Here is a 14,784-nt window from a genome sequence, read left to right as displayed (position 1 = left end):
ATCATCCATGCAAGTTTGGTTCAGGTAGGGCTTGTAGTTACTTGGAAATGAAAATATAGGTCAGATCCAGCATCCAAAGCAAGTCTGGTAGTGTCCATCCCTAGATGCATCATCCATGCTAGTTTGGTTCAGGTAGGGCTTATAGTTACTTGGGAATGAAAATATAGGTCAGATCCAGCATCCAAAGCAAGTCTGGTAGTGTCCATCCCTAGATGCATCATCTGTGCAAGTTTGGTTCAGGTAGGACTTATAGTAACTTGGGAATGAAAATATAGGTCAGATCCAGCATCCGAAGCAAGTCTGGTAGTGTCCATCCCTAGATGCATCGTCCGTGCAAGTTCAGTTTGGATAGGGCTTATAGTTCCTTGAAAATGGACCTGCTCCAAAAACTTTAACCTTGTCACTCATCTGGAAAATGTAAGTCAGATCCAGCATCCAAAGCAAGTCTGGTAGTTTCCATCCCTAGATGCATCATCCATGCAAGTTTGTATCAACATGTGAAGTTTAATAACACCATCTTGAATGGTATGTTTAAAACTGAGCTAAACCTTAATTTAAGAAAAGTGAGGTCAAGGTCAAAGGAAAAGTCAAGGTCAAAAAATGTTGATGCAGTTGCATAGCTCTCATCAATATTTATCAGCATATGAAGTTTGATGAAAATATTTTGGATAGTTTCTTTGAAACTTAGCTTTGAACAGAGCTAAACGCAAAGTGTGAGGGAAGGACAGAAGGATGGAAGGACGGAAGACAGACATGGCAAACACTATATGCCCCGGCCATATTCATGGCGGGGCATAAAAATTATGCATTACTAATTCTTAGTGCGGCTGTATTCATTTTGCAAATACAGGCAAAATATGATCTTTTAAAAAATTAAATCAAAATCAAATACATCTATTTAAGCAAATTATCAATGAATTTTATTTCATTCAATACAGTGAAATTCAAAGTTAATTTTTTTTCCACATACATGTAGTTCATTTCAATTTGTGTATATTTCCCTCGAAGCTTGCATGTATCACAATACTAGAAATAAATACTGTAAACCAACTTTTATTCGCCACAACTTTATTTCACGATTTACCAGGGGTAAACTAGTTAGCAACGATTAATTTTTGCGATCAGGCCTTTCTTTTGGGTCTGTTGTATATAGACAGAGAGACTTTAAATACTGGTTTGCGGCGAGAAATATTCGCGATGACGAGGCTGTCGTGGACTTCGCCAAAATTTCTTGCACGCGAAGAAAAGTTGGTTTACAGTAATTTATTCATGTTACATTACAATAAATATTTCCCCCTTTAACTCATTTTAACTTTGGACCTGTGAATCATGGCCGAGAAAAATCCATACAATAACACTAATCCCATCACACAGAAACAGAATCCCACTGGGCCAACCCCCCACCACAGAGTGAGGATCAGGTAGAAAAGTCCGAGGTACACCAGGGTCCGGTAGCTGGCCAGCAGTCGGAGGCTGAGTCGGGGTCTCTGTAAAGCTTGTTTCTGTCTGCTGGATATCGGAGAGTTTAATTTACTGTCCAATGGAAGAGGTGGAGCAAAATACACTTGTGCCATCCGTCCTATAAGGTCATTCCTGTCACACAGGTTCTGAATATCCTGGCCGTACTGTAAAATACCACAGAATTAGCAAAATGCTAGATTATAAATTGCACAACCCCTTGCATACTCAATAACTAAATAGATTGATACTTTTGACACCCCATCCCCAACAAAGTGCAAGGAATGATGTTAATATTTTTTATGAATACATGTATTCCCCCCAAAAAAATAGAAATTGAAAAAGTGGATTTTTTTCAGGAATTCTGTATAAATACTGTTTTTCTGATATTTTCTGCAATTGTCCAAATTTTTCAGAATTTTGTGGATTGGACAAAAACAAAAAATGCCATAGAAAAGTATTCTTGAGATATTCAGATATTTTGTAAATGCAACACTGCATTTATGTCTGAGATATTTCAAAGGTAAAGAGAATTTGAACATACATTAAAAAGAGAATCTTGAAGAGCATGCTAATTTTGGAGATACTGGCCCCCGTTTTCAGTTCCCATAAACTAGTGACCATAAAAATACCTTATAGCCCTATAGCCAGACACACAATAAACCATGAGTGGCAAAGACTGATCAGTAGTGACAGAAAAGAAGCTTGGAATTACGTAATCAAGGTTTACATCATGTACAGTCTACTGAATTTGATGACAAAAAAAAATTATCCTGCCTCTGATAAAAATTTTGAATTTTCATTTGTTGAGAAGAATACTGTACTAAACCATATTATGCTGCCTACCGACATTATATTATTAATATGTCCCCTCATCATGACCTACTCACCACACATCAGTATAAAATCAATATGACCCTCCATATGCCATACTGTCCAGATCATATTCAATATATTGTTTTCATTCAAGTTATCCATGAGCCTAATAACCAACATCATATAAACATCAAAGGACCTCACAATTTAAACAATTGTTTCAGAATGACCTTCTGAACTCAGAGAAAATGAATTTTATTAAAAAAATCTTTGAAACAATAAATTCGTTACATAGACACTTAGAGAGGTAATTCGGAAATACATGAGATCCTTGAAAAAATGCATATTAGGCTCAGCTTACGCCTTGCCCAATATGCATTTTTTCAAGGACCCCACATATTTCCGTATTACCCCTATAAGCGTCTACACTGCTAATAATGCACAATGACAGATGGAAACTCTTATAAAAATAACCACCTGTGTGACTCAGGTGAAACAACCTACCTGAGTATTAATGAAGTTACAGAATTGATGAAACAGACGAACTAATGTGGCATTTTCAAAACTTCTGATTGGCTGTAAATCTGGGTCACCTTGATATACAACATCAAACTTCCTCATCTTGTTCTTCAACTAAACAAAAAGGTTTTGTGAAGTTAAGCAAATTCTTAAATATTCAAAATACTCTTTAATACCATATGTTTTTATTCCTTTAAAAGTTTTAAGACACAATAGTTTTGCTTGAGACTCATATCTTATTCAAATCTTGAGATGAAGGACATTTATAATATTCAATAAAATAACTAAAATCATTTCAGTTTTAATGATCAATAAAATAGTATCACATTATCATCAATGTATATTACGTTACATCATTTGATGAGGAGTAAATCAGACCTGGTATCTCCCATGTGGTGTCAGTGTATATCCTTCCTCTGTTTCTTCACAGTCTGGTATTGTATTTGACAATAAAGAACTCTCCAAAAAGGAGGACTGCTCAAATTGATTCGGTGAAGACATTTGTTTTGAAGCATAAGGATGAGTTTCAATCTACAAATAACCAAAATGCTTTAATAAAACAAAATTAAATGTCAGTAAGGACTCCTGCATCTAGGGTGAAAAGGATGAGAAATTTTCAAAAGAAATTATTTAGTGCAGTATATAATATATATGAAGAGTAAAACTAACAGTATCCAATTTTTTATCATTCTTTGTAAGCAATAATCCATGAGTAAAAAATCCTCCCTACCTCAAATATATAGCAGATGTTAGAGGCTGCTGTGTCCAGGTACGACTGCACTTTTTTAACCTCTGACGAGGACATATCCCCCATGCTCTGGTCATCCTGAAACCAAGATGAAACATCCAATATGGCTGCCAGTCCCGATTTTCTGGTTTTCTTGACAGACTCTTCATAAGCTATAAGGGTTTGTTTGGCAACTTCTATGTGTCCTAGAATAGCTTTCATCTGAAAGGAATTTTATAATGTCAACTTCTCTCAATTTACCTTTCAGTCCATCTAATGATCAACACAGTTTTATATTGAACAACCTTTCATCAGCATGTAAAGAATTCTAATGCAATAGTTTTGTAAAACCCATTTTGATTGGCTAATACATTGATGTTTGAAGCAGTTAAACGAGCATTAACGAGCGTGAAAGCTTTTCATTGCGACGTCATAACAGAGCGACACAAAAACACAATGCTCCATGACCTATGTTATGTCACGAAAATCAACAAAATAAGACGTAAACAACAAACAAAATGCCTGGATTGCATTAGAATGGGAATAACTAACCTTCTACTTTGGTATTTGCGACTGTTAATGCTTATTTAACAGCGCAAACATCCATTTTACCGGCTCCGCTTACGCGTTGCCGGTAAAACTCAGCATTAACGGTCCCAAATACCAAATTAGAAGATAGTTATTCCCTAATTCATATTTGTATAATAATGGTACAGAACATTTAAAAGAAAACATATAGAGACTTTGGAGGCACAAAGTCAAAGGACAAGTTAATTCATATGATAATTCATGTGATATGATATCCTAGCATTTGTCTCTTATAGCCAATTTGAGACTTCACTTTGTTATATAGATTTGTGGTTGGAGAAAGGCTGAAGGAAGACACACAGATTTATTAGATCCCTTAGAACTATTTAAAACAAAAACAACCTTTCAACAAATCCAGATTTACATGTATTTTAACATAATGTTTCCTAAAAGAAAGATTTGATATATTTTTAAGATAACACAGAGCTTAGATAGCCAATCATAAACTATATTCTTTGTATCTTTCCACATCATTTTTTTTCTGTATAAGTAAAATATACCACTGACCATATGTATCATTTCTTCGCTGTACATTCTGCAGTACTGGAAGCCGGGTTTCTCCAGCTCTGTGATCTGGGAGTGGAGGGACACGCTGGTCTCGGGGGAGATGTAGCTCCCACCCAAGTCATGACTCCCAGGACGACCCAGCCTTATAGCACTACACATCTCCCTCTCAGCTAAACATCAAAATAAGGGGTCATTATGAAGGGTATCTGCTTTAAATTTGAATTCACCTGAGACATCAGATTATATGTTCCTACTATTATCAGAGTGTTATAATTACAAATTTTTACAATAACAAGCTCCTTCTAAACAGAACCATACACAATTCAACTTTTAATTGCAAGATTTGAAGAAACTTTATGACAATATTTCAATGTACCTTTTAAAATAAAAATTTAACACAATATTTTCATATTTTTTTCCCTTTTCCTTAAAGTCTGAAATCAAAAACATCCAATGTAAAATTGAATCTAAAAGTTTATACCTCTAAATACCATGTTTGATAAGTTTGGCAGACTATATACCTGTAAAATAACAATTTCTTGTAAATACATGTACATGTAAATTTCAATGTAAGTTACAAAATAGGATGTGAACATAAAGGATCAATCATTTTAATGTTATAAATAAAGTTAACATATCTGGAAATTTTTATCAACATGATAAAACTGTAAATAAATTTCATTTCTTCTATATCCGATTCACTGTATGTGCATTCAAACATGTAATATTTTATATCAAAAGAAAATTTCAGAAATCCAAAAACTGTAGTATGAACAAATTTTCCACATATCAGAACATTCTTCAAGGAATTAACGAATTTCAAACATATCGTAAATGTTTATCTCATAAACTGTCTGACAGGTTAACACAAAGTGGTCAAAATGAGGTTAAAACTATTAAAAATATCTCCATCATTTCAATGTATGACACTGAACTTTGAAATTAGCTGCATACATGTACATTTAGATTAATGCAAATAAAACTGAATGCAAGTAACTGATTACCCAAGTAAAATGACTACCTCTTTAATGCACTGCAAGAGTTGAAGAGTGATTAAGTGTAATAAAAGTTGATATTTTGAATTAAGCCCTACAAATGACAAGAAAAATAATGATATTAAAAACAAATTTCTTCAATGCATTTTAAATACCTGCCTTATATGTAGAATTTTTTAATTTATACAAGTACCTTGTTTGCTCTGTAGAGCATGCAGGCATTGAACTGTGTAGTAAGATCCATCCTGAACACCCTCTGTGTAAACTCCTGATATAGAACTGTATAAAACAACAGATTATCCTCCACAAAGGGAAACCTACAATCATGTACAGAGTAGATAAGTATTTTAAGGATTACTATAATATTGCACTATTACTTCAGTCACTTACTGGTAAGCATACATGTACTTCTATGATTCTTAAAAATGTTTTTTTTTCAAAAATTTTCAATATTTCCCTTTAAGGAAAATCTGAATGATTTTCTTCCTTTCCTGGCATTTCAATAGAGTGTTTTGATAAACTGACCACTTTTCCTGCACTGTTTTATTGATTTCTACTGATTGAGTGTTTTGTTATACTGACCATTTTTCCTCCACTGTTTTATTGTCTCCAACATCACTGTCCCTCCGTCCTGTCTGGGACTTACTGTAAATGTACCGCCAGGGCTGAATGTAGGTCAACCACGTCTCCAAAAGCTACAAGAAACAAATTTTAAATGTAAAGTCGAGACATCAATAATAGGAACACTTCCCATCCAAAATAAAATTTTTGAGGCACAGAATTTACATTTCAATCTAACAATTCCAAAAGGTCTGTTTTAAAAATACAGACTAAATCAATTTAAATTACACGACGCCTCCTATGTCAATTTCAATAGTCCTCTCTCACTGATGTCAAACACAAAGACAGCCGCACAAGATTTACATGCATATTAGGCCTCCTTAGCTCCTAACCTACTTCATTGTGAAATTTACAACACATACCAGTAGAATGATCAAGAAATCAACTCTACTAACTTTTAAAGAGTTATCACAGAGAAAACAAATAACAATGGAAATATTAATAAATAACTCTCTTCCATGATAGCAAATGAGAAGAAAAATATTTATAATTTTGAGTCCTTAATTGATTTAAACAATCTTCAACTTACAAGTCTGAAGGAACAGTCCAGCGGCCATCTATCAAAGCCATGTCGTAGGAATGTATAGAGCTTCTTCTGTATGATGTATGGTATCAGGGACCTGTGTAAAAATCTTGATTAATGAAAACCTATATGTATCAGATATACTGTAGACGTACTTTTTTCCACGGGGTCATAATTCCGCGGAATCTCAATTTCTGTTTAATTCCCGGGTAGAAAATTACGCGGATTTCTTAGACTGTCACTAAATGCCTTACAGTTATATAAAGTACGCTTGGACAAATTTTTGCAGAAAATTTGTGACCGCGTAAATTAAAACCACGTGGAAAAAAGTACTTCTACAGGATATTAGTCTAGAGGAAATGTGTATCTTTTATCTTAGTAACTGTAATGAAGGATATTTTTTTCTTAAGATTTAAAGATTAGAAACCAAGAATTACATGCTGCTGAATTCATTGGATTTTTTTTTTTGTCTTTATATAGACTTTTTTTCAAACTTAACTACAGAAGAGAAATTAAGAATACGTATTTTAAAAACAGAAAACAGTAATTATTGTTGTAGCCTGTACTGACTTTTTGAACTCGTCTAGTGTTGACGTGATGTGACTTTGATAGGGCGAGGAGACCACCTCAGGTTTAGCAGTGTTGACAAAGTTATGGACGTGTTTCACCAGCATTCTCACCAGGCGTACATGGTTCGTGCTGGGCATGAAATTCTCCTGAAAATTATCATACACATTAAGGATACACCAAAGGTTTCCAAAGGGCAAAATTTAATTTGCTTGTAATTCTTTCATTAATAAAGATAACATATTAAAAGTATATATCATTTGAAAGCTTGTTAAATTTACTATTTAATGATCTTAATTTAAATTTTCATTTTTATCTTATTTAAAAGTTATTAATATTTGTGCATTTATATTTTATAAATCAACTTTTTTGTATTCCACCTCTCAAAGTCAAAATTTTGCCTCAATGTAGATTAAAGATTGAACTTTAAAACCGTATCTCAGATTTTTGATAAATCTTCTTATTCAAAAGTTACATCCATTTGTCTTTCAATGTTACCAATTTATTAGCCCAATTCTACATTTCCCCCAATAATTCGAGAACTGAGCAAGATATCAAAAATCTGAGATACGGTTTTGTGAACACACATTTGAGACGCATTCTGGCCAGTTTTCAGAGAAATTGGTCAATAAACAAGGGAACTGAATCCTTTGAAATAATACCACCAACTGTCTGATCTTACTTTACAGTAGAGGGCAAAAACCCATTACACAACAGAGTCTGCCAAAGCTAGAAATATATGACACCTTGGAGATTCAGCTTTGGATACCTGTCACTTATCCATAATTCCTATGCATATTCACAAGAATGGGAGGTTCTATTCTTTATTTAGGTGCTTTTAATGAAGTAAAATAGGTTCAATTCTGAATCAGAAAGATTTCCCGGCAAAATGGCAAGAGCTAAGCTCCACCTCCTATTTCATGGTCATTAGTGACCTGTTAGATCTCCTTCCCTAAATCTAGAGTCCCTGTAGTTTAATTACTGATAGCCTCTGTGTGGCTAGTGAAGAATTCCCCAAGTGGTCACAGTGATTTATTGCTCCTTTCAGAAGCAGAAGCTTCAATAACGGCACATTCACATGTGTTAGTGTTTATGTTTGATTATTGTTAAATAATTAGAAAACCATTCAATAACCAGCAAGAATTTTTCATGCATTATAAAACAGTGATTAGCATTGTTTTTTTAGCCAAAAATCTCAAAATTGACAAAAATCTTGAAAAAAGCCTTTGGTGTATCCTTAATGAGATTCTTAAAAAAAAATGTATGCAATGCCATGTACTTCATCTATTAAAACTGAACTGTAAAAAAAAAAACACTTTCATTCATGTTATGTAATGTAGTAGTAACGCTTACTCTCTTTTTCAGGTGATTTATACGATGAAAGCTATAAACTCTTGTAACAATGTATGCATGCCAATTTCAGACCCAAACACAATAACATTTGGATTTCCATGCTCAAGGTAATCTATGAAGTTCAACGCTGCTTGTATGTTTTGATATTTTTAAATGCAGTTTTTAGTATAAAAAGCATTACTGTACTTCCTTTCAAGAAAATAGAAAACATGCAAAATTTTCTCAACAACTATTGCATGCATAGCATCTAAATGGTACATTTGTATACAGATATGTATACATGAATATTGTCCATCCAATATCATACACCATTAGAACAATTCAACATATGTTTTCCCTAAGCTAAAACCACATATCTTTCTTTCAAAAATTCTGTTTTAAACAAAACTTAAAAGTGTATAAATGTACAAGCCAAGCTGGTTTACAGGATAACAGGACTACAGCGAAGTGTACCAAAGTACTCACAAACCAGTATTGGTACAGTCCTCTTTGTAATCTCAGGTCATACGGTGGCTTGTCAGATAAAATACTTATATTTAATTACATGTAATACAGACTTAATAATTCAAAATTTAAAAAAGAAATTATTTGATTGTTTTTGCACACAGTACTAGCTTTAAAAAATCCTAAGAAATTTTCATGTGATAACTGTCAAATGCACTGAAAGGAAGAAAATAATGAACTGTAGTCAAAAGCTTACCGAGGCTGTATGAGAGAATGATTGTCGGTCGATGCTGATGGGATTCTGGTTCAACCAAAACTCAGCAAACACCTACAAGTACAAAAACATTTCTTTTAGGTCTGAATACATATCCACTTATACCACAGGTTAGCACAGGTATTCTATGTTCTAAACACAGGCCTTTCAAAAATTGCCAGTGTCTAGTATTTTTACCAAGATGAAATCATGATTGCATAAGCCACAATTTTTGATGGAGAGAAATTCGGTAAGACGTTAATTAAAATTGCAATACCCCTATCTTTGTACTGCCTGTTTCTAATCTTCCTGAAAGCCCTGAAACCTGATTTGTTGATGCAAACTGTGGACTGTCACCACCCCTACTGGACTGTCATGACCCCTACTGGACTGTCACCACCCCTACTGGACTGTCATGACCCCTACTGGACTGTCACCACCCCTACTGGACTGTCACCACCCCTACTGGACTGCCATGCCCCCTACTGGAGTGCCATGTCCCCTACTGGACTGTCATGACCCCTACTGGACTGTCATGACCCCTACTAGACTGTCATGACCTCTATTGAGCTGTCATGACCCCTACTGGACTGTCATGACATCTACTGGACTATCACAACCCTACTGGACTGTCATGACACCTAATGGACTGTCATGACCCCTAATGGACTGCCATGACCACTACTGGACTGTCACGTCCCCTACTAGACTGTCAAGACCCCTACTAGACTGACACGCCCCTTACTGGACTGTCATGACCCCTACTGTACTGTCACGCCCCCTACTGGACTCTTATGACCCCTACTGGACTGTCACGCCCCTTACTGGACTGTCACGCCCCCTACCTGTATGAGAGTGTCTGATCGGTAGGTCTCAGTTGTCTCCCCCTGAGTTATCACTGCTGCTGTCTGGGCGTGCTGCTTCTGGGCTGACACAAAGCTCGACTTCAGTAGACTGGGTCGCTGTGGGGAAGGCGGAGAGGAGGGCATGTTAAAGGACTTCCTGTAAAAGGGCGAATAATTAATAACTTTTTGTAAAAAGCATTTTGTCAAATTCTCACATTTTTTAAATATCTCTCCATCTTATTTCCATGGCGTTGATGACTACATGTAATTACCCTGCCATTGGAGAGTGGACAACTGGACTACGAACAACTGCTTGGACTGTGGGCATCTTAGGGAGACTGTCTTTATTCAATGGCAAGAAATAATTCAGGTAATCATCAATCAGTACAGGGTACAGAGAGTCAGTTATGTTACTCCAGTTACAGTTGTGTCGCTGAACACTCAGATTGACGAGATGGTAGGCAAGGTGAAACATATACAGCTCATAGGCATCTAATAAGGAAGTCAAGGCAAATACTAAATTTATCTAAAAAGTAACTTGTAAATGGTATATCTATTTCACAATCAATGAATACATTTTAAATATTGTGCTGAGGTCAAGGATACTAAGTACAATGACTGGTCGGCCAAAATTCAGATACTGAAGTTTGTTGGCATAAAAGATTGGCAAACTACCATCCTCAATCAAATGCTGTGTTGGCATCTGTAAAATTAAAGGTAAATTTTGAAATACAAATTATAAAATTTACATTTGCTGTGTTTTTCTACTAAGCCAACTGTGAAATTGATTTGAATACCATTTTTGTGTATACTCACGCGTAGAAATACATGTATTAACGGAGAAAGGTGTGTTAACATGACGTCACAATAAAGACTACAACGATGTTAGAAAAAGTATAACCATAAAGGGCAGCGAGAAATTCAAATATTGAGTGTATTTTTGGTGCTTTCAAACTTGTAAAATGTAAATACAAGGAATGTTTTTAACTTTAGTATGAATTGTTGGTGTGTGAATCACACAGACTTGCACGTAGGCATATTTTTCATGAAGTTAAAGCACTAATGCGCTTTATGAAGATGCATAGGTGACAAGTCTGTATGATTCACACACCAATAACTCACACAAAACTTAAAAACATTTCTTAAATGAATGGTTAACTACATTACAGATAGAAAATTTAAAATACAAAATATTTTGTATTTTATTATATTTTTAAATAAAATACTAAATATTTCTTGAACCTATTTAAATGCACCTGTATAACCATAAAAGAATTATTATTTTAGTGTTTGAAAATCAACAAAAGGAACATATTTTTATAAAATGCTTACAGGTGAGCCAGAGTATTGCAAGCTACTTAACAATACGAAACATATCATGATATGGCCAAACAATACAACAAATATCATGATACAGCTGTCAACAATTAAATTTACTGATATCTTTACATATTCTTGCTTGCTACTGCTAGCCTCCACAGTTATAGAAAATATAAAAAGAATATCTTGAGAACCCTTATGGGGTGGACTTGTATTCTTAGCATTGTATTTTTTGTTGCTACCATCTTTTCAATCCTTTTGTAACGTTAAAATTACTCAGTTTGCATGTAGAATTTTCAAACAAAACAATGAAAATTAACTTCTACTGTATCATGATACATGTATATACATAGCCATATGATATGCATAACGTGAGACCTTGCAATCAATACAATCGATGTATCACAGTATTGTTACACCTCTACTTACAGGTAGACTGTTTATTGGAAATTCGTAGAATGAATCAGTCATCAGATTGTACACTAGAGACAGGAGGGTCCCCTCGGGGGCCAGCAGTCTTCTGAGGTTATCAAAGTCCTGGGAATTGGAGGATCTGTTGATCAAGTCTAACCCCCAGCCAGGATTTTGTCCATACCCAAATATGTTCTCCAGTAAAAAAGGCAGCACATTCTTTAATTCCTAATGAAAAGAATATCATCAGTTCAGATGTTAATATTATTTAAATACCATTAAACACTGTGTGAGCAGTTGATAAGAAGTGGAAGGCAAACTGGAGGCAAATTTTTGAAAATATCTTGTTCACAGTTGAAATTTTTCACATGTAATCTGGGTAATTCATAATCTTGATAATGGGAGATAGTACTGAGTTTTGTTCCCCTTTATTCCACTGGGTGGCGATACTACATGTATTCCCATTTCAGAGCATTTTGTTTATATTGGATGTGAGATATAATTTCAGAATGAAATGAATTAAAATGGTTTAAATGGTTAAAGCATATTTGTTCACTTGCTTGGAAGCATTTAATTATGGAAGAGGTACCTTTGTACTTGTATTCTTCAAAACTTTCTCCAGTTCTAAGCATCTCTGGTATAATGGTTTTACAGAGTTCAAATTCTGAACTTGTGACTGAAAAAATAATATAAATAACAATTAACACTATATCAATACAAGTATACTAATAAGTGACATAAATACCTGTTGCATACTGAGCTCTGTGGACCAAATGTATTATGAACAGAGGACATTTTAGTTCAAATCTACTCACTGCACAAGAAAATTTGTTGAATCCACATGTCAAAGATTCTTTAGCAATCAATCCTCTTTGGGCATCACAAAATTAAAATTGAAATTTTTAACAAAATATCTTCTCTTTCAGGTTATTTGGAATTGTCAAAGCTTATAAAGACCTCATTATAAGTATTTGGTCATTCTGTGTCAGGTGACTCAACATGGTCATCTAGAAAGACTCCTTCAAGATTAATAAATGGTCAAGATTTGTCATCTATACCAGGATATCATAAGGTCTTGAATGTGTAGTGGAGAGTATATACTATATTATACAGAACTTATACTGCCTCGCTAGTGAGCTAGCTTTCTGGTGAGTTTCCATTTCAAGCAAGTTAAGCAACGGCAAGCATGTTTAACCCTTGGAAGTTGACGGACTTCATGTTACAAAACTGATGGCAGCATCATGATTCTGGTGTTTGGTGACCTGCTTCAGGAAGTCTTAGAGCTAGGAATTTATGTCCATTTACAAAGTTTGTGTCTGTGGACGGCAGGGGTTGTTGTGACTGAAGAGGTTCTAGGCCTACTTCAGGAAGCTTTAAGGGTAGGATTTTGTGTCTACGTACAGACTTTGTGTCCAGGAACGGCAATGGTTGCTGTTACTGAAGAGGGTCAAACACTCAGTGCGAACTCATGCTAAGCTTTGGGTCAAAGCTTCCCTGAGCGGAAGGAAGTGAAGCAAACAGTATACAGGGAACTTGTACTGCCTCGCTAGCAGCTAACTTTCGAGTGATGCTTATTTCAGGCAAGTTTTAAGCAACAGCAAGCATGTTCAACCTTTGGATGGATGACTGCTCCACATTACAAATGGTTCAATTTACACATATGAGTAGTCACACACTTGTGACTTTTCTGTCTATTTCGTTAAAAATATTTGAAAAAAAAATATATTGAAATTCTTTTCAAGCTATTTCAAATAGTAAATCTATTGAACAACATGATAATTGAATAACTTAATAAAGCTTTATTGTTGATTCAAACTATGTAATACTAAATCAAAAGACTGTTTGATCTGTAATTGAGAGTTTCTCAGAAGACAAATAAGGGGTCAGCCACCTCCTACAATATATTGACTGCATGAAAGTGTATTTGTAAAAATAATTTGCACACATTCCTACATGATTTCTAGAAATTCGAACGAGAACAAACAATCTCAACACCATTTCTATATTTTCCTTGTTTTCTGTCGAAATTCAAAATAGCAAGACTCTTTTAAAACACTAGAAATCTCTTTCTAAAAAGGATATCTACCAAAATTTGATTTCCAATCATGGAAGCCGCCATTTTTAAATAATTTTAAATTAACTCGAACATCGAATGTTTCATACTTTTTAAATCTCATTTAAGGAGACGCAGACATACATTCCAATATTTGGTCACTTTTGATGGCATTTTTTCTAAATAAAAAGAAATGAATAATATTTGTATGTCTGAAGAGGGTTAAATAATTTAACGTTGGAAATTTAAATCGGAACTCTTCTATATAGAAAACAACATTTGGTGTAATGAGGAATTTCAGAGGTTTTTCGGTCTGTTTTGTGTTGTAGGGGAAAAAAAGATGAGCAGAACGGGTGCAGAAATACGTGCAAGGTAAACGATTGATTAACCTTTATGTTCACTTATACTCATTACTTTATGACAATTATGAATGATCATTTATTAAGTCGGATAAGCGGAGGGCTTCTGTTTCATGATTTGACTTGTTTGCAAGTTTGTTTACTCAAGGTATGGGTCCCAGGGACCAGGGCAGTAAACTAAGATAAATACAGTATAAATTAATAAATTATTTGTTCTTACTTTCAAGACAATTATTTGTTTTATTATAAGATTTGTCATTTCTCATTTATTGAGACAAGACATTGATGTTCCTTGGTTCAGAGTTCCTGACCCAGCCAAGGTTAGAACAAGTTGGTCTTAAAATGGAAATGCATCACATCTTTAATCAGAAGTCAGATTATTTAGCATGTTTAACAGGCAAACTCGTGCATAATTTTAATGACCA

At 34.6% G+C, this 14,784-nt stretch overlaps 1 protein-coding gene across 2 annotated transcripts; it reads right to left on the bottom strand.

Moving 5' to 3' along the window:
- Positions 1 to 1,266: 1,266 nt before the first annotated feature.
- Positions 1,267 to 14,106, bottom strand: LOC134245597 (sphingomyelin phosphodiesterase 4-like). Of its 2 annotated transcripts, XM_062727868.1 has the most exons (18): positions 14,034 to 14,106; positions 12,537 to 12,623; positions 11,966 to 12,175; positions 10,823 to 10,919; positions 10,489 to 10,708; positions 10,217 to 10,373; positions 9,375 to 9,446; positions 9,140 to 9,187; positions 7,325 to 7,470; positions 6,761 to 6,851; positions 6,193 to 6,305; positions 5,804 to 5,927; positions 5,097 to 5,136; positions 4,616 to 4,785; positions 3,524 to 3,742; positions 3,172 to 3,324; positions 2,779 to 2,907; positions 1,267 to 1,625 (listed from the first exon to the last, which is right to left on the bottom strand). In XM_062727868.1, the coding sequence occupies exons 1-18, from the start codon at positions 14,064 to 14,066 to the stop codon at positions 1,299 to 1,301; spliced, it is 2,436 nt and encodes an 811-aa protein (XP_062583852.1). In that variant the 5' UTR covers positions 14,067 to 14,106; the 3' UTR covers positions 1,267 to 1,298. The 2 variants fall into 2 exon arrangements, with proteins under 2 accessions (XP_062583852.1, XP_062583853.1); XM_062727869.1 differs by lacking the exon at positions 9,140 to 9,187.
- Between the last annotated feature and the right edge of the window lie 678 nt (positions 14,107 to 14,784).

The sequence above is a fragment of the Saccostrea cucullata genome, unplaced genomic scaffold (assembly GCF_032062105.1).
Source record: "Saccostrea cucullata isolate Sc308-1 unplaced genomic scaffold, CSIRO_AGI_Scuc_v1 ctg2265, whole genome shotgun sequence".
Taxonomy (NCBI): Eukaryota; Metazoa; Mollusca; class Bivalvia; order Ostreida; family Ostreidae; genus Saccostrea; species Saccostrea cuccullata.
The sequence above is the reverse complement of the archived record's forward strand: the minus strand, read 5'-3'. Positions and strand labels throughout refer to the sequence as shown.